A 20,544-nucleotide genomic window follows, 5' to 3' on the forward strand; every position below is an offset into this window, starting at 1 on the left:
ATTAACTGGATTTTTGTTGATGTCTTTTGATGAGGCAAAACAATAGCCTGAATGTTACAGCTGCTGCTGCTGCTGCTGCAGGTAACTCAGACATGATGACGGGTCTGTAAGTTCTTTACTGAACGTCATGCATCAGTCTTTCGGTAAAAAAGAGCGAGAAGCAACATCACTTTCAAAGTCTAACAGTTTACCTGGAAACCAGGGTCTCATTTTGTAAAAGACAAACTGGAAACAATTTTATCTTTTTCAGTCTGACAAGGAAAAGAGAGAATTTTTACACATCAAAAACTGCATGTCAGAAGAGTAAGCAGCACAAGTCGTTATGTAATGAGATTAAAGGCGGCAGTCGCGCAGTACAAAACCCAGCTAATGACTTACGACTGCAAAACATCCCACTGCTGTCCAAGTGTATGACTGGATAATTTTTTAAAATGGTACATATGCTAAGAATACATTTGGCAATTACCAAGCGGGAAACCTACAGACTCAGCAATAGGCTCACCAGTCGCAGACAGAATACAATTATCATGATGCATTATAAAACCTCAGACAACGATGTACTTTATAATTTAATCACAGTTTAAGGGAGAGCTTTACATACACTCACAATGACCATCACGTTCTTTTTTTATTATTATTATTATTATTATTATTATTATTAATGTTGGACGTTTAATCATTGTTTGTGAGTGAAATACATTTGCAATATGTTTTAAAAGGAACATTTAGATTTATAGTGGATTGTTTCTAATCCACATAGGGTAAAATTATAACCACAGGTTCTAATATGAACAAACACCAACAATTTTAACCTCAAACAAATGCTTTTGTATTCATCAAAATCTTCTGACAAAATTCTAGCTATTCAACATGTCTTCTTAAATTTATTTAAAATGTTTGGTTTGCTGGCAAAATCTTAAGCATCGATGGCAAACCTTCAAAAGGAATAGGGTCAGGATAATTAGAAAAAGAAAAAAAAAAACATTTCAAAACAAGTGCTAATAAGTGTTTGGGAACACCGTTTTCCTGAAAAAGCCAGTTCTGTCTGAGGTCCAATTGTCGGACCCAAACTGTCAGCCTCAGATGAAGCGTGATTAGGTAGAACGTTTAAGAACAACCCAGGAAACACTGACGCCCACGTTGATCAATAATAGGAAGAAACGGGGAGGTCATTGTCACTTCAGTGTCATTTCTGACTTTTGGGGAGTTGAAGACAGTCCACTACAAATTCAAACTATTTTAATATTTTATACTAAAATCACTAGAGTCTATGTTGGATAATCAGTCCGGCCTAAAACAACAGATAGATTGAATACATAATCAGGAGACTAAAACATGCCAAGAACAATTAATTAAGAGTGAATTTAAAGTAATGTGAAATACCTAAAAGCATAACTCTGGTTCAGAAGAAGGAATCCTTCAGGCTTTTGTTGGAATTTGTCTTTTAATACTCTAACACATCTTTGTCCTTACTGTCTTCTCCCACTCAATCACCGTGGTACAAATTTGCACATCCAGAAACAAACTTACATCAGCTATTATCAATGAATTCTCAAAATAACACTTGTGCCCCCAAAGTGTCAAAGCTTGATTAAAAACCAGTGCTTAAATTGTTTTCTAATAATATTTGTGTCACTGTGGTTTAATTGACCTTCGAAGCAAGGACAATATGTTTAAAGAGGTTAACTATAGTCTATATCTGATTAAATGAAAAATATAAACTCTTGTTTTGCATTCAGTTATGTACTTTTAAGTCAAATAAGCAATGCTGAAACTTAAGGCCATGTGTTTATTAAACAATATAAAGTGCTAGTGATTTAAGAGTAGTCCTCGGATGCTTCCTTTGCAAAAACTCCCAGCATGCATTGCATTTCAAGGTCATCTCTAACAGTCTCTCTCTCTCTTTGTATTTCAAATCAAAATAACAGGGCATAAAGGTAAAACTGACAGGGCTGTGCACCTTATGGTGCTATTGGCTTCCTCCAGAGGGTTTTTCAAACATTGTGTAACCTGGTGTTTTTATATATATATATATATATATATATATATATATATATATATATATATATATATACGAAACAATCTGTCACGTACTTAGAATAAATCCCAATTTAATGACAGTTCTGAAATACAACTTTCTGAAAATTTAATTTCCATCTCTTGTCACAAAGGAAAATCCGTGAGGATAATCTCCGCACCAGTATCAAATTGCGCTGCGGTGTCTTTTGCCCTCGAGTGTCATTGAGGAGGTCTGTGTCAGCTGAAGTAACAGAATGATGCTATTTCTGGCCGACAGCGTCAAGATTTTCCTGACCTTCTCTTTCATCAAGCAAGGAGTGAAACGCAGAGCAGGAGTCAATTTTCACACACACAAAATAAAGGGAAAAATCTCAGACAATAAGACTGACCTCGACAAACAAGCTTTGAGGAAAATCTTAAACTGATGGGGTTAAAGTCAGCCCTCAGATTTTCTAAGGGATTTGTTTGTCAGACTGAGACATAAAGTGTAGAGCTTAACCCAGAATTACACATTTCGCCGCGTTTTATTAATCTCGCAGCGGAACGCTGTTTGTCAGCTCTTCACAGCAGTGTAGAGGCAATCACTGATGTGAAATGGCCTGTTCAGCTGGTGACAGCACTCCTTTCTCGACTTTCTGGTGTTTCAAAAGTAATGAGGGAAGTGATATGAGCAACGGACGTGTTTTTCAGTGGCTCATACACACTGCCTGATCTGGCAGAGGAGATCTGAGAGATGCGCTCAGATCTTCTAAACGGCCGACTGTGTTATTTATTTAGCAAAAGCCTGTGTCAGACTAGGTACATAAAATGTTTAAAGGGGTCAGTTTGCCAGTTGGTACACTCGTCGCATACTTACACATTGCCGTAATTTTGTAGCTCAACATTACGCATCAGTTTATTTCAATTTATAATTTAGTATTTTTGCCAATAATGAAGATGAATAGTTATAAAAATGTATAAATCTCAGATGGGGCTTAATTCGATTGTATCTCGTAAGCTCAGTAGGAAACATGCCATGTCAGCAAACTACAAAGGTACAAAAAAAAAAAAAACATGAAGCTTCATTTAAAAAACATGAAGCTTTTTAAATAAAAACTGTATTTTCAACTCACCTTGGGTTGTACCTCTACTTCCACCACTTGGTTCTTGTGCATGCAACCCTTGACGAAGCCCTCCACCGTGCTGTTGAACTTCATGAAGATCACATAGGCAGCGTAGGCGGAGAGCAGTGTGATACTTTCCCAGATGGTGATGATGTTATCCAAGAAGAAGATGATGAGCATGATCAGATCCAGGATGTAGAAAGACACGTCGCGGAAGAGCGGCCACCACGTCAGGTTGAGGATCTCCTTGGAGAAGATGGCGCACATCCCGATGACGAACAGGATGTTGAAGACGGCCGAGCCTACAATGGTGCCGATGCCCACGTTGCTGTGAGAGATGAAGACTCCGATGATGGAGGTGAAGAGCTCCGGGGCCGAACCGCCGGCCGCCATGAAGGTGGCACCTGCCACGTCATCTGAGATGGAGAGCTTCTCTGTGATTACCGTCAGCGCTGGAACAAAAAACTCGTCGCACACGATGGCTAAGGCAATGAACATGTAGATCATGCCAAACATATGGAGGACCACTGCTCCTTGTCGCCTCTCCTCCAGGGTAAAAAGGTCCTGTGGGTACTCCCCCTGTGTCTCATTGTCATCTGCTGTGGACTTCATGGCTATGGGCATGTCAACGAACACATTTGGGTCCCCCTGGTGTGGGGTGGAAAGTAGGGTCCTGTGTGGGGCTGACTGCTGAAGATCCACCTGGGGGAGCGATGGCTCGCTGAGCCCATCTGATCTCCTGCTCAAGGCACTGACGGAGACGGCACTTAAAGCCACCAGGCTGAAGACCAACCCCAAAACCCGAACAGGCCGGAGCTTTTTCCGCAAATATCTCCGTCCCAGCTGCTTGCAGCCAGCGGCTTCTGCAAATCTCTTCTCCGAACAGTCCACGCTGGGCTGATCTGAAGCCATGATGGTGCAGCTCTCAGTGTCCTCGCTCTTAACAGGTGGTTAGGAACTTTGGGGAGTTAAACATTGTATTTCCCTCGGATTCAAATAAGATGAGAAGGTTGTCAGCGCTGTCCGGGATCCAGTTTCCCAAGGGATGTCATCATATCAGCCTTCACTAGATAACGTTGAAAGAATAGAAAAAGAATTACACAACTTGATGAGGAGGAAAGTCAACACGCCAAGCCAAATTCAGTTGAAAAGATATTCTTGGCCTCTGTCTAAACAAAGAGGAAATATGACAGAAAGGTTACAAGATTGCCTTTATTCAGGTCCAACATCATGACCAATGGCATATGCAGGAAATTAGACCACTTATATTTCAATTATTGCACCTGTTGGGAATACAGTTGAAGTCAGAATTTCTTCAAATTGAGAAGTTTACACAAATGTCCTCTGTATTTGATGCACTCATTTCTAAATAGTAGAAACAAGTTTCATGTCTGTATCATTCTATAGAGTTCTCACAAAGGTTTGCTGAAATTTTGACCTACTCCTGGCGATGTATTTCTAGGAAACAAAATGTCTCTACTTGCTAAAAACTACATTGATTGGATGTTGATAATGCCTGAATTTAATTCACTGAACAAACGTGACACCTTCGGGAGGTTCAAAATTACCTTCCTGATTTATTTTTTATTTTTCCAAGATGGGATGTAAGGATTATGTTTCAGGTTGTTGCCTTAAAACATATCTACGGATGTGCCCAACGTACCGATCAGAAGCTTATGGAGCTATGACGTCACAGTTTGGGCTTTCCCAAAAGGTTTAAAGACATAGCAGTCGTAGCATATGTAAACTTCTAAATTTGAAGAAAACGATAAAAAACTGATTTCCAGTATTTTGAAAAAAGAAAGAAAAACGTTGGTTATTGTCACTGATCTAACACATATTTTAGCTTGACTTTATTATCACATTTTTTTTTTTTCATACAGCACATGCAAAAATCTTATCAGACTGTCTTCAGTACTGCATCTTTTGTGAATTGTTACCAGTCTTCAGGAGTCAGTAACTCTCAAAAGTGGATCAGAGGAAAACACCAGGCTGAACCGCTGAGAGGGTCACGGACAACCGAGGTTCTTTAAAGCATGTGTGGTCTAAACCAACAGACAAGCGACTGTAACTCAGCTTGCTAAATCAGTTATTGGTGGATCTGATAGAAGTTTCCATATTCACAGTGCATTGCAGTTTGTTGCATAGCCGCAGACTACTTAGGGTGCCAGCGCTCACCATAATGCAATGCCTGATCAGTATAAATACCTCTACTGATGTCTAAGCCAGACAGAACAACACTCATATGCAATAAATTAACATCTAAACGGAGCTGAAAAGTTCTTGCCGTTAATATGTCAGTTTCCTTGTTTCGCTTCCATTTGAACAGGACATTTAAAATGCATTTTTCTGGACTAAAATAGGATAAAGAGTGTCTGCTGAAACAGCTGGAAATCAGACAGACATAGAGGAGTTGTGAGTAAAGCAGGGGGGAAAAAACAAAGAAAAGAAGCTGAAAAAAAAAAACATAAAAGCTGAGCTTCATAGTACAAATCTAAATGTAGAAGGAGACAGAAAAAGTAGACTGATTTGAGCAACTACCTGAAATATTATCCCCGGGGACAACACTGAACTGAAACTCTTGCAAACAATAACTGAGTTTATTTAATGCATATGATTATTGTTCTGTAAGACAAATCTAAAAAAAAGAGTTAAGACAACCAAAGTACAGGGATATTATAACAAAACTAAACAAGAATTGATATCGTTTAACCACAGGACGACCATGAGCATCCTCATTCGGAAGCCCAACTGAAAGATTGCTCTTCAAAATCAGCCGGGATTCACATTTACGAGTCGGCAAAATAACTGCATACGGTGCAAAGAGTGAAACTTATCATGCATCATCATGATCATGACTGAATGAAGGGATCACGCAACAATTTAAGAGCAAAAGGGTCATATTTGCTGCTTTTACCAGAAAAACATACACAATGAAATACGACGCCCGCGGTTCACAGACATGACTTGATTGCAGTCTGTAAAAAACACACACACAAAAAAAAAACACAACACAATAATGTGACGCTTCGCAGGTAAAGGAGGATAAACAACCGGCACACACGCGTCCTGTCCGCACTGTTTGACTTCTTAAGAGACGCTTGCTGCCTTCACAGCTGAACTCTTTCTTTTTCCCTCCCCTCTCTCCACTCCCTGTCTGCCCTTGAGTTTCGCCCTTTCCGCTTAAACCACTAACCATCCTTTCCACCTCCTTTTCCTCCCCTCCTCCCCCCTCAACATAAAGAGCCCAACATTATCCGTGTCCCCTGTTTCTGGCGAGGCGCATGACGCGCACCCAGAGTCATGCCTTACCTTTGACACAGGCGAGAGAAAAACAGGCGCACGGCTCGGCTGCACGTTGAGATTAGGAAATCCTCTCCGGTGCCCTCTTGCTCTCATTGAGCCAAAAAAAAAAAAAAAATGTGACCACTCGCTGACGATAGAGGAGGAGCTCTGTAAACAGACACACACACACACACAGAGAGAGAGAGAGAGAGAGAGAGAGAGAGAGAGAGAGAGAGAGAGAGAGAGAGAGAGAGAGAGCCTCACAGCAGCGGGATCAGCAGCATCCTTCACGGTGATGAGCGCAGAGAAATCACCTCTAGTTGTTGAAAACGGTGGATGGTGCTCTCGGCTTGGCCGACCACGTGATCTGCCTGGCTTATTAATAACAGGTTAATAGAAGCCAGGTAAGGCGGCAGGCTGCGTCCCTCCCCTTGTTTGGTTCACGCAGAGGAGGCTTTGGTGATGTTTCAGTTTAGAGGGAGGAGTTGCCGTGGTTACACAGCAAAGGCAGCAGCTTCCTCCCCCCCCCCCCATCCCCCACCCCGTTCCTCTGATGACGGAACAGGTGGATGCGCTCCAGCTCAGCGCTCCGACTGCACGCCTTGGGTCATTTCAAGGTTACCTGCAAGCTGGGGCTCCATTTCTTAAAGCTAAACGCAGATTTATGAAGTTGATCACTTTTATATTTCATTCTCACCCTTTGAATTAAGCAAATTGCACCAAATTGTATCTGACTTTCCAGTCTACCTAATCACTGTATAAAAGCGAGGGATAATAGTGAATAGTGTTGTATAGCGAACACTGACGCTTGTCACCTACAAGAATATTTGGCTGCAATTAATACATAGCCTATTGAAAAAAAAAATATTATGAAAACATGCAAACAGTTACTATTCAAAGACTTTTGAATACTTTTTTTTTCTTTTTTAGCACTCTTAAGGCCTCTAAGTACCACCTAACCCCTTTTATGGCAGCTGAAGGATACAGCATCTCATCTCAGTAGCAACTTTATACAAGTAGCAATCAACAACTCATCAGTTTGTATTTTCATCTAAAAACGTCTCCCCTTGTTGTTTGAGTTTAAATAGGCTAACATTAGCACTGCAGCACAATCCACTGCAGCAGGAAGTTAGAAAGGTATTGAATCAAAATTGCAATGAATGCTGGTATTTTTTTAGATGATCTATTACAATGCTGTTTTGCCAGTGTAAGAGCTGCCATTGCTTCACATCCCATCTTATGTAGTTTTCTTCTGAAGCTGTAATATTAATAGAAACTTTGCTTCAAGTGTGATTCATATGCTCCTAGTTTATGTTTTTTTCGGGGCGGGGAGGTGAGGTTGTGAGTATAACATATGCATTCTGGCAGGTATATATGTTACATGGGAGTATATTTTGGTCATTCCATAACATTTTTTAGGAAATTATTTTTGGGAGCTATGCTACTGTCTACAGCCTCTTACAGAATAAGCACATTTCCATAAATGTTGAACTAATTTTGATGTATTTAAACACGAGTCGAAAAAGGTCACAGTTGCTTCAATATGCATATATCAAGCTTTTATCTGACAGCCAAACAGTCAGGATGGATGAGGGGATAAACAGACGGATAGAGAGACGAAATGAATGGATGCGATACTGCATAAAGCCTTAACGGCGCCCCGAGCTGCATGTTTCCCCTGTCACGTCGCATAAAACCTCAACCACTTAGCACCAGGCAGGTTAAACTCCGTTAGAGGGAAGCAGGCATGCAATGTTTACACACTGTCTGTGTGACAGTAATGGCCTGGTGCCGAATAATAAATCACATGTCGCTGACCTTATTGATTCTCGCCTTCTGTGCTTTTCTGTTTCACTCCACAGCTATTTCTTGTTACCTAACAGGAAACATGAAGGTCGAAAGCATCAACTTGCTTCATGCCATTTTATCAGTCACTACTCTGATGTTTGGGAGCGCCTACACTTTCCTGTACTGCATTCTGGTGGGATGCTTCATGGATCTTGTGTTTTTAATTTTCGTAGGTCATGCTGCACGTTGCACAGGTTTTTCTCATTATATCAGAATAATCTGATATATACAGTAAATACTATTGAAAAGCTCATTTGTTTCAGTTACTCAATTCACTTTGTGACACAAATGAAAGAGATTAATTTCAAAACACAAACTGATGTTTCCAAACCTTAACTTCTCCTAATTGCGACGATTTTCCGCTTGCAGTTAGTGAAAACGGAACACTTAAGCTGAGCATATTACATCAGACCAGTACAGAAATGTCAGCGTAATGTATCAGAGTATGTTTGAAACCTTACCATCATACTTAATGGCTTCTGTTTTCAAAAGCTACTTTGAATCTGACAAATGAGCCTCGTCGATCCACATATTCTAATTTACTGAATGCGACTATATATGCAATATGTTATTGCATCTTTAGCGAGCAGTGCATAATACAAATAGAGCAGGTGACACAAACGGGCCTTCGCACGTCCCCTTCCATCTTTTTAATGATGTTTCTCTGTAGAAGCTTGTCTAATCAGGACGCATCAGCATCAAAAAGTCCCCCACAAGCTGTTCAAATTAGATCTGTCAATACTTTTGCCTATCAAATGAGATCAGATCCAAGCTGTCAGCTATTTTGCAACAATGGGCCCACTGTGCACGGACAAGCCTCTCCTCTACCAAACATTACAGGCTTGTCCTGAGCTGGCTGCATTTGCTGCATAAAAGTGATGACTGGTCATTGGTCATGTACGCTGCACCAGGGGAGAGCAGAAGGGGGGGGTGGCCGGGTGGCGGGTTGACGGGGCGATGGTGGCAGTTCTTTTGATTCGTCTATAATCTGTGGTGTGGCAAAAGCAACAGAAATTTCCATGCTGGCCCTGCCCTCCCCCTACCCGGCCCACCCTAACTTTGGCCCAGCAGCTAAATCCGAGCCTTTGTGCCCCGCATAGTTGTGTGGATTTGTCAGCAGTGAGGTACAAGCAGTGGGATGTAAATAGGGTGGCAATAATGAAGCAAGTTTTTTTTTTTTTTTTTTTTTTTTCCAATGAAGAGGATAGTTGGAATCAATTAAACCAGAACTCTGTTCTGTCAACAAACAAAAAAAAGTGATTTATATTAAAAGGCCTTTCTGGCCTTTTAGATGATGAGGGAAACAAATATCTGAATGACAAATCCTAGATAAACTTCATTGCCATGAAAAACGTTTTGACTAGGCCATTCTAACACATTAATATGATTTGACCAAAATGGTAGACCGTCACCCTAGTCTCAGGCCTCTAAGAGATTTTCTTTTCATATTTAGCTTCATTCATCCTCCAGTCAGCCCTGACCAACCTCACTGTCTCTGCTGAACAAACAGACACAAGCATCACCCCAGCATGATGCTGCCACCGCCTTGTTAGCTGTGCATGTTGTCTTTATGGACAGCAAATTCACTAAACTTTCTGAAGTAGTTCAGCGTCTTTACATATCTACGTGGCTGTCCATCCAGCTAGTTAGTTCCACTTCAACTGACCATGTGGACAGGTGTATTCTGTGTTTGAACTATTAAAATAAGCAGTTTTCAGCATTATCAGCACCTTTTCAAATGCCCAAATTGAAAGGACCTTACTACAGAAATGGAGTTTCCATATGCTGATTGTTATCTGTCATGGAGAAGTCTCATCTGAAGCGGTGTAGCACTGATGCAGGATATGTGCTGCATTATGAGGTTAATCCATAAGTCAACAGCAACACAGATGGGCCGACCTGCACGGCTACAGGGATGAGTTTTTAACGGAGAGGGAGGGAAGAAGCTCAAAGTCTGTCTCCATGTGTTTTGCCCCTCTGTCCGTCTGGGATGGGAAGGATGGAGACGGCAGTATAAGCGTGGGCAAAAACCCAAACAAGAGCAGGAGGAAAGGGAGGGGCGGCAAAGAAGTACAAAAAAATGTTTCGTGAGATGATGACATTGGCAAGGCAAAAGTGGAGCTGTAATCCTATTTTAATCGCAGTGGATTTATTAAACAGAAGCAGCAGGTTTAAATCTCAGCAGATTACACAGGAGGCCCAAGGAGATGTGTGTGTACGTGTGTATGGAGGGGGGCGGGGGGTGGAGGGGTCCTAGGTTAGAGAGGCTTGTGTAATCAAGTGGACTTTAGGTGAAATGGCTTTTCTTTGAAGAAAATAAGAAAAAAAAAAAAAAGCATAAATCTGGAATTCAGCGACGGGACATTAGACGGCTTAAATAAAAACTTGCGACCGTAAATCATGAATTTATTGATATTTCTTTGGATTAACAGCTGGAATTAAAACGGAGGCGTACCCTTTAAGAATAATTACTTCTTGAGAAAATGCGACCGCCTGCAGATGTTACAGATTGTTTTTTGCTTGAACCTCTGTTTGTCTTGGCTGACAGCTTCTCTAGTGTCTTTGCAAAAGACCTTGAATCTCATGGAGAACAGTTGATGCCTGATCCCTACGCAGCTGCAGTTAATCACAGCATCGCTGATCGTTTTGGCCTTCTGAGATCAATGGAGATAAAAAAAAAAAAAAAAAAGATTTATTTGTGTGAATACTTTTTTTTTTTTTTTTTTTTTTTTACAGATAAAACCATGCCATGCATTTGTATTCAGTCCCGTTTTGCTATTACCCTTTTACTATTACTTTCACAACTATAAGACCAAGGCGAAAAATGCACCTGAGGCGACAGGAAAGATTAAATCAGAGTATTAGTAGCTTACAAAGTCTTGACAAAGAGGCTCCGAAGACGAATGCATTCCATAATGTTCAGATCATTATGGGGTGTAAAAACTTCCATAAGGCAGTGCAACACAATCGAAAACAAAGTCGAGGCTATTAGGAGTTCTGGCTACATTCAGTATTGGAGAGCCCAGTTCCACGTTATCAGCTTTCTCTTGTAAGATGACGTCAAGATCACCGTTTTAAAATCAGTCCAACTAAAACCCACCGAGAGATGTCTTAACTCGCAAAATGCAACAAGAGAAGATGGGAATGTGTAATGGAAAAATATTTCTGTGACGATGTACATGTGCTTACTTGGAAAAAAGCTTCAAGATTCACCGAAAGCTTTAAATGCCCTAGATCAAAAATGCAAATTGAGTCAAAGTAAATAATCGATATCTTTTATTAGTTTCCATATTGTGAAAAATGATATTTTAAAAACTGTACTAGTAGTTTGATTACTCTTAGCTATGTCTTTTGTCGTTGCATTTTTACAACCTTAACTAGAGAGACCAGAGAATTAATATGTATATATTTATTTAGAAAACTATCATTAAAATAAAACGTTTACTTGTCCATATTTCTAAATGTTTCCATATAAACATACTATATTGTATACAAAGTTGAACTCAAGGTAATATGTCCAGCAAGGCTTTTAAATGTGAAACCTTTCTAGCAAAGAGATGCACGTTTATTTCAAGTGAATAAATGTGTGTCTTTACTACGAAGTTTACATCAGCATCTGGATACTGACAAGACATGAAAAATATCCTATTCACAAAACTATTCTGTCGGCTCTCTACCGCCATCTACTGGCAGGTGTCCCGATTTTATGTTGCAAAAAGAAATTGCGCCACTTTCTCCTTTACTGACACCGCAGTTCTGAAAACGCAAATTTGACAATAGGGGCTACTTTTACATGAGGTCCTTATATTCTGTATCAATGTGAATAAAATAAAGTTTTGTCTTAAAGTCAGCCAATGACCCTTCTTTTTAAACAAATTATTACAATAATTCATCGCAGAATATCGTAAATAAAACAGACCAGTTGTAGGTAACACATATTTTTAACCCTGTTGTAGGAGAAGGATTTTGTACTATTAATGTTTCAAGGCTTCGTAAAGCAAATAAAAACTTGCTTTAAGTAGCAATTTTCCTGTAAAAAGCTATTAGCCCAAAAACAGTAAACACACTCACCAGCAGGGGGCAGAAACTTTAACCTTAAACATCCGCCTAACTCCTTCCTCTTCCGGTTACGGCGAAAGCAGGTATGGCGGCTCCTGTTTTCTTCTGCATGATTACAAATTTGTAATCGACCTTAATCCTCAGATTTAGAAGATAATTTAATCAATTTTAATATATCGTTTGACTCATAGTAAGCTTTTATACTCGGGGAAACGAGGATTTTATAAATTAGATGGCATTACGAAGACGTTTTTACTCATCTTTTCTGTGCCGGGATAAGGCCGCTGTGTGGGACTAAATAGAGCAACCGGGTAGTGGAGTAATAATAAAAACGAGTATTGGTGTCAAAAGTACCACTGCATACATGACCCGAGTTTAAAACTTGACAAGAGAGCTTAAAGCCGATCATATATTGATTATTGACAACGTGAATGAACATTACGACGACTTTCTCATTCAAATAAAATTTGTCTCGCAGCTTCAACATGGTGCAACGCCTGACTTACCGCCGCAGGTTGTCCTACAACACTGCTTCTAACAAGACCAGACTGTAAGTGAAAGTTTTCTACCACGCTTGTACACCCGCAACTTAACGAGTCCGTATAGTAACCAAGCTTCTTGTTGGTCTGCAGGTCCCGGACACCTGGTAACCGTATTGTCTACCTGTACACCAAGAAGGTTGGCAAAGCCCCCAAGTCAGCATGTGGCATCTGCCCTGGAAGACTGCGTGGAGTAAGTACAGCTGTTGAGATTCATAGTAGTTATTCATGGATAAGGAGGGGAGAAGTATTATCTAAAATACCCCATATATCTTTCCCGCTATAGATATTCATCACTTGGAGGATGAATTTGCTTATGCTGATAGCTGGAACAACATAAGACCAAAATTATTCCTTTTAAGCCTACTTAAACATTACGATGTGGGGATGTAAAGATGTTCAAGTAGTATATCAATTATGAATGCACTTATTACAGCTCTCAATAGCACAGATATTTTCAAAAATAGCCACAAAAAAGTATTATTTTAAGCCAAAACTTTTCCACGAAGAGTCAAGTTTTCTGCATATTATCATTACCCTGCCACATCTGACGATGGGAGCTTTTTCCCCAACAGCAACATTCAGCAGCAGTTTTCATGCAAGGTTTCCTAAATGTCAAAGCATCTCCCAACATGATTTATTGTTTGATATTTTACTGTAAAACACTGACTCGGTCTCATAAAAAATAAATAAAAATCTCTTTAAACATCAACATTGACCTTTCTTTTGTGGTCATATGGTTTAACCTTGTTGTGCATTAAGACTGCTTAAGAGTACTGATGACCAAAGTAAGCAAACTTGACCACTGTCTTTGATTAAATGATTTTAGATGCTGGATTTCAGTCTGGAGCACAATGCACTCAGCATTTAGGCTGTTGTTGTTACAAATGAAAAATGTTACAAGCCGGTAGATTTATTTAACATGAAAGTTCAGGGTGTGCTACATATATGTATCTTTTTAAAGACTTTCTGCAGCATGTTGTCTCAGTTCATCTGCTGTATTACCAGAAGGGCAGTTTATTTGTTAAAGCCAGTATTAACTATGAGGAACGTTATTGTGATAGTAGGTAAAAATAGTTTTATTTTATTCTAATGTGGAATTGCTGGAACTTGGTAGTAATGTTATGCTGCTGATTGTTTTGCACATTCATGCATCAGTTTGCAGTTGAAAATTATATCACATAATAACTTGTTGACGTGTACAAAAAGATACTAAAGTGAAAGTTGAATTTCACCTTTGGGTGCTGTTATTTCTGGAGGGCATCGTAGTTTTACTTTGTCCTTTAAAATAATGGCATCATTCAACATTGGAAGTAAAAAAAAAAATAAATAAAACTAATAGGAAACTTTCTAAGTGTTTGCTAATTTTTTTAATATTCACCTAAAAAATAAGGTAGTTTTTCTCTAATTTAGTGCCTAGTTCGTAAAAAGAACAAACACACAATTCAATGTTTTGCTGACTTTTTGAAACAACACAATTTTCTTCATTTGAGTTCAAAGAAGTTTCAAATGGACTCTAATTAGAAAAATCTATCTTGATCATCTGTCCTGTCATCACTGCACAGATGAAAACCAGTATTTGTTGTATGTTCTTATGCAAGCAGTATGGAAGAACAATATGAATTTCTGTGCACACTCATTAATATTGTCATATAAATAAATGTCTTTATTATAAGACTTTTAAGTCTTGGGCAGTTGTTTTTGCATGAAAATGTGAAACACATTACACAGTTATAATTTTAATTATAAGGCCACAATGTTAAATTTTTGTTTTATGAACTACAACAGAAGTTAACGGGTACTATTTATTTAAACTTGTGATGAAATTATCTCTGTCTCTGGGACAGACTCAACAATGGCTCCTTTTACAACATAAACTCAAAATATTATGTTGGTATTAGTTATATATATATATATATAGTATTAAAAAGCGCTGTAAGAATGTAGATCAGCATTTAATTTATCATTTGTTTTCGTTGATGTGGAGAACTAAAATAGTTTCACACCCAGCTGATGGGAGGAAAAACAGAGCTAGTGCTGTTCTGTGTCGTTGGAGGTTATTGCATTTGTATTTCAATTCTGTGGTGAATATGTTGCAGTATTGATTTTTTACGTTCTTAACACCGAAGCTCCTTATGCTAAGACTTTTAGGGATCTGTTGTTTTTAGATTTTGAAAATAAAAATCGACCTATGCTTGATGTTTGTTACAGATTCGCGCTGTTAGACCTCAGGTTCTGATGAGGCTTTCCAAGACCAAGAAGCACGTCAGCAGGGCCTACGGTGGATCCATGTGTGCAAAGTGTGTACGTGACAGGTACGAGAAGCCTTCATTTTAATTTCAGGCCTTTATTTGCTGAAAATTTGGGCTTAAGCCCATTTTAGACCTAATTCTATTAAAAACTGTCATGGATGTTGAAAGATTTTCAGTGCCGTTTCTCCCCTTGCTTTTTGTTTAATTGCCATTTAATAATCGGGTGCTGCAAATGGACAAATAATTTTTGTGTTGCCCTTTAATAATCTATAATCCGTATTTTTGTGTTTCTTCTGAGTAATGTGTTAAAACTTCTCTTTTGGTGTGATTCACAGGATCAAGCGTGCTTTCTTGATTGAGGAGCAGAAGATCGTTGTCAAGGTGCTCAAGGCACAAGCACAGAGCCAGAAATCGAAGTAAATTCTGTATTTGTTTTGCCACAATAAAAAAGAAATGACAAACAAATCTGTTTGAAGTTGTGGGTTGTTCTGCCTGTGTTATATATCGGTTAAGCATCCTCTGGGCAAATGGACAGACAAAACATTTTGACTGATGAATATCCTTGCATTAAGTTTCTTTTCAACTTGTGTGGAAAAATTGTAAAATAACCAAGTAAATTTTTTGTAAGGCTGTTCAGGTCTGAAGTCATAATCCTCTATGAGAAAATTCTGGTCCAGGTTCATTTGCAAGGTAAAGGGTTTGAAGTGCTGAAAAAAATGAAATAAATAACATGGATAGGCTATAAGAATATCCTTCGAATTTTGTTTACTTAAGTTGTAAACATTGCAAACTGGTGTATATGCTGACTCAAATTGGCAATGTACATTTTTTTTCTTTTCCATCAAGCTGGAGGCCTCCCCTATTTTTGTTGTCTCTAGGATCGTCACAAATATTGATCGCAATTCTACTTTGTGGTTTTTAGTGTATTAGATAAAATACCAGCTGCAACTTAACACTGCCCTCCAGTGGACTCCAAATTTCACGTTCCCATGAAAACTCGATTCATATGGGGGGATATGCATCCAAATCTGTATAATTTGTTTTGATGAACAAAATATTGATTAGTGCAAAAAGATTTGTTTACATTAAAGCCTTGATGTAAATGAAAAAGCAAAAAAGATTGTAAAATATTTGTACACTTTAAGACCATGAACAGAAGATGCTGTGAAAAAGATTTTATCTACCTTGAACATGAAACTAGAAATGGTAAGCGCAATAGTACAACTGCTTGATGCTAAATGTTAAAAGTAATTCAGATGAGCAAAATGCTGTAGAGACCCCTTTTGAGTATTTTAAAGGCTTCTCGACAACATGTGCTTGCATGTCTTTTTATGCAAGACGAGTTGTATGGAGTTTAACCACTTGTTACCACAATTTAAGAATACATTTTGCTATAATTAGAAATATTGTACTTATAATTTCCGGAGTTTTCAAGCCCTGTACTGTTTCGACACTGCGATTCTCTTCAGTCCTGAAGTGAGAGGTAATGGGCCGCTGAACCGTTTTTTTAATGGGAAGAATACAAATGTTTCTGAAACATCTCCATTGGGATAAATACATTGTAAATCTTGCTGAAATAAAAACTAATGGACGTTTTTTTAAGTAACGTAGAAGGGAGGTTATTATAATGTTATTTTAAATATTCAACGTTTTTCTTTTTTTATTCTGAAAAAGTGATTTTTATTGCTGAAGCCGCAAGAAAGAAAGAAAATGAAGCACATGTACTTCCGGGACACGTCAACCAAGTCAGTGCGCAGACGTAGCCGAGCCTGGGCTGGAAGGAGCGCTGCTAGAGAGAAGCGAGCTACTTTTTGTTCCACCATGGAGACTTTATACAGTTTTCCGTTTGCTGTGCTCGAATGTCCGAATATAAAACTGAAGAAACCGTCATGGCTGCACATGCCGTCGGCTATGACAGTGTATGCGGTCGTCATTGTGTCCTACTTTCTCATCACAGGAGGTAACAATAGCTAACAACAAGCTAAGAGACGGCTAGCTGGTCTTCATTAACACAGTATATCAAAGCAGTTTTAATTCTCATAGTTTTGTTTTATTTGCAATAAGATGTGCTTTTGTTGTATTTGTAGTCGCTAAAGTAGATTAACCTTTAAGCTAAATCAATAAGAGCTTTTTTGTTGTTTTTTGTGTGCGACAAACAAGCTAGCTTGTACATTTTATTTTTACTGACCAATAGAACATACCATAAAAACGGAAGTAAAATGTATATTTGAAAGCCTCAGACTTATTACAAGCGCTCATTTTGATAAATATTGATGTTTAAACCCCAGGAATTCAGTTTGTAAGACAAATTGAATCAGAAGATAAGGCAAATAAAAGAAAAGTTTCAGAACATGCTGAAAAGCTTTAATATGTATTGGACAAGGTGTACTTGTTTGGGACTCCTTCATCATTAATTATTGCATGGAGGTGATCATCCTGGGATACCTGTGACTGGTTAAGGAAGCTGGTATTGCTTTAGGAGCCGCCCATATCCTGGAGAGGTGTGAATGCTGTGTGTTTGAGTGCAGCAAATATCTTTAGCATTGAACTTTGACAGTCTGCTTAACAACTGGATAATCAGCAGTCTGATTTCTGTATCAAAAACACATTTTTATTAGTTCTAGGTGTTATTTAAATTTCCGTAGAGACCTTCTGAGATAGTTATTCAAATGCTATTGCATACTAATTATACATGCATTTTGTTTATAAGTGTTTTTCTTTCACCTACAGGTATTATCTATGACGTTATTGTAGAACCTCCAAGTGTGGGTTCAATGACAGATGAGCATGGACACCAGCGACCAGTTGCCTTTCTGGCATACAGGTATCACTAATTTTCAGAACTTAAACACATAAAAAAAAAAAATTAACATATTCTCACAGCTTATTTTGACTCCTTGCTTTTCCAGAGTTAATGGGCAGTACATTATGGAAGGGCTGGCCTCCAGTTTCCTCTTCACCATGGGAGGCCTGGGCTTTATTATCCTGGACCGCTCCAATGCTCCAAACATTCCCAAACTGAATCGTTTCCTGCTGCTTTTCATCGGCTTTGTCAGTGTCCTCCTCAGCTTCTTCATGGCCAGAGTTTTCATGCGCATGAAGCTGCCGTAAGTTGAAGCTCAATTCTGAATTACCGTTGGCATTACATTTTTTTTTCTTCTTCTATGAGAAGCATTTTAAAATCTGTGTTGCATGCCAGACTTTGCTAATTCAACTCCTTATCTTTTCAGAGGATACCTCATGGGCTAAGAACATGGACAACAGAAATTTACCAAACAGAATCATAGAATCAGTTATAAACAAAGGTGACGCTTATCCAAATCTTAACCTATCAAGACTGAAAGCACCGACTTTGCTCAAGAAATGCAACCAGACCAACACCCTCACCAAAACAACACTTTTAACCTCTTCATTAGGCTTTGTGTAAATGTTACTGCCTATTCACATGTGTTTTAAGAAAAATTGTGTAAAGGGAGCTGTCTATGAGATGCAGCCACCAATTTCAATACAGAATTGGAACCGTTTGCGTTATTTTGTTGAGTGTCTGAAAGTGTTTGTCAGTTTTTGTATTAAAATTGTTGAACAAGATCATGAAATGGAAAGTTTCTGTTTTGGTATATGGTTAAATCTTCATTTAGTCAGATTGTCACACTTGCTTTTTATATTTTTATGATTGACCTTGGGGTCATAGCTGTACCTCCCTACCAATATTTAAGTTATTTTTTATAGAGCCTCAAAGATACATTTTTAAATTGGTACAATCATCACAGCCCAGTTTTGATCAGAAACTAATTGTGTGACATTACAGATTCACCTGCCTTTATAGCAAGAGATGGAATTATGACGGCTGTTATACAAAAGAGAAAACATGTTTTGATCTTTGATAAGATATCTCTAAATCTAAGAGACAATAAGTAACAGGATTATTTCTATGTGGGTCATTAACCTGTCATTAAATTAAACTCGAAACTAGCGTATTAAAGGAAACGCAGTTCATCAGTGCAATTATAGACCGAAAATGTTGAAACGCACCTTTTGAGTAGCCTTTTGCATTTACATCAGATGTGTACTGTCACATTTCCTCCACAAGGTGGGGGTGGTGTTCAGTTGACTGTTTAGTTCGTCTTCACTGTAAAAGGCCAGTTTTGTTTGCGACGGTTGGGAAAAAATAAAAAATACAGATGTCCTCTGGTAACTTTAACACCAGACTTGGTATAACAAGCTTTTTGAATAAATTCATGACTCCAAAGCAAAAATGTAGTAATTTTTTTTTAATTTTGTTACTAAGAATATGACATAAAAAGGCATTACTAACTAGATCTGATTTATACACGTGTGTATCATCTATTGTTGATATATAGGGAAATATTTCGATTAAACCTATTGATGTCAGTCTCATCTGACTATAGATTTCCAGAATTCTTCATGTTTCCTTCCTGTACTTTGGCAAAGTCAAAAGAGGGGTTAGTTGGACTTTAACAGCCAGGAAAAATCTACATATTTCTCAGAAAATAAGTATTTGCCACACCGTTTTCTACAGTAAATATATTTCTAATAGGGCTGTTGGAAATTTACATCTCATCCCTGCACTGAGAAATTGAGTCCATAAAATATGTTATAAAATGGAATAACTTATGGCAATAAGTGTTCAAAAGAAAAAGTAAAGATCTGAAATTCAGTACTTAAAAACCAATCCTGTTTCCTGTCATGTCGTGCCAACTGATTTTCTGTAAAAAGGATTTCTATTGCCGAAAGAAGCATGATGGGTAAAAGCAAAGTGCTGTCTCAGCATATTCATAAAGAGGAGAGATTGCCAACCTTAAAACACCTTTAAGTTGTCCTTTTTGTCATTGCCAACAAAAAGACTAACTTCATTCCCCTGTGCCATTCCACTTTAATCATGTTAATCATTTATGAACTCTTTTGTTTTAATGTCTTCATATGTGCGGATATCGAGGGTCTGGAGTCAAATTTGTGTCAACAGGTCCTTTGAAACATGTTTTGTGAAAACACGCAACACTTGTTTTCACCACTGTATGCATCAAATCTCAGGTGACGTGCTTTCCTCTCTGAATTCGTGAGCTGCACTTTAGATGCAGCTTCCTAAATTCTAATTTGTCGAGTGCAAATTACACACAGTTGGATTCTATTGACTAATTTTGGTTAGACCCAAAGGCATGTGGTTGGAGTAAGTTGTATTTAATGGCCTCCAAGAGTAAGGAGGCTGAATACGCACACCGCATTTCCGTTTTCTATTTGCAAAAAAAAAAAAAGAAGTGATGACAGTATCACATCCAAGTAACACGCTTGGAGCTGAATTCAGACTGCGGAACATGGAAACATTGGTAAATAATTGAAGATTTGTCAAACAGTGTCCCTGTTTGGTGGAGATTCAGTACCAAAGAAACGGAGCTGGTACACATTAAGAAAACAGAACAC

The 20,544-nt window shown here is 38.5% G+C and overlaps 2 protein-coding genes and 1 pseudogene across 2 annotated transcripts; 2 read left to right on the plus strand and 1 right to left on the minus strand.

Annotated features, from left to right (window-relative positions):
* Nucleotides 1-2,701: 2,701 nt before the first annotated feature.
* On the minus strand, nucleotides 2,702-4,289 carry LOC148154085 (sodium/potassium/calcium exchanger 2 pseudogene; annotated as a pseudogene).
* Nucleotides 4,290-12,348: 8,059 nt separating this feature from the next.
* Nucleotides 12,349-15,570, plus strand: rpl34 (ribosomal protein L34). Its single transcript, XM_015006120.2, has 5 exons — nucleotides 12,349-12,397; nucleotides 12,793-12,864; nucleotides 12,947-13,046; nucleotides 15,065-15,168; nucleotides 15,441-15,570. Exons 2-5 carry the CDS (start codon nucleotides 12,800-12,802, stop codon nucleotides 15,523-15,525), a joined length of 354 nt encoding a protein of 117 aa, XP_014861606.1. The 5' UTR covers nucleotides 12,349-12,397; nucleotides 12,793-12,799; the 3' UTR covers nucleotides 15,526-15,570.
* A 1,268-nt stretch (nucleotides 15,571-16,838) lies between these two features.
* Nucleotides 16,839-18,693, plus strand: ostc (oligosaccharyltransferase complex subunit). Its single transcript, XM_015006119.2, has 4 exons — nucleotides 16,839-17,065; nucleotides 17,836-17,929; nucleotides 18,015-18,212; nucleotides 18,336-18,693. The coding sequence occupies exons 1-4, from the start codon at nucleotides 16,927-16,929 to the stop codon at nucleotides 18,352-18,354; spliced, it is 450 nt and encodes a 149-aa protein (XP_014861605.1). The 5' UTR covers nucleotides 16,839-16,926; the 3' UTR covers nucleotides 18,355-18,693.
* Nucleotides 18,694-20,544: the final 1,851 nt, after the last annotated feature.

This window comes from Poecilia mexicana, unplaced genomic scaffold, assembly GCF_051168715.1.
Source record: "Poecilia mexicana isolate PSO_F unplaced genomic scaffold, ASM5116871v1 scaffold_18, whole genome shotgun sequence".
NCBI classification, from domain to species: domain Eukaryota; kingdom Metazoa; phylum Chordata; class Actinopteri; order Cyprinodontiformes; family Poeciliidae; genus Poecilia; species Poecilia mexicana.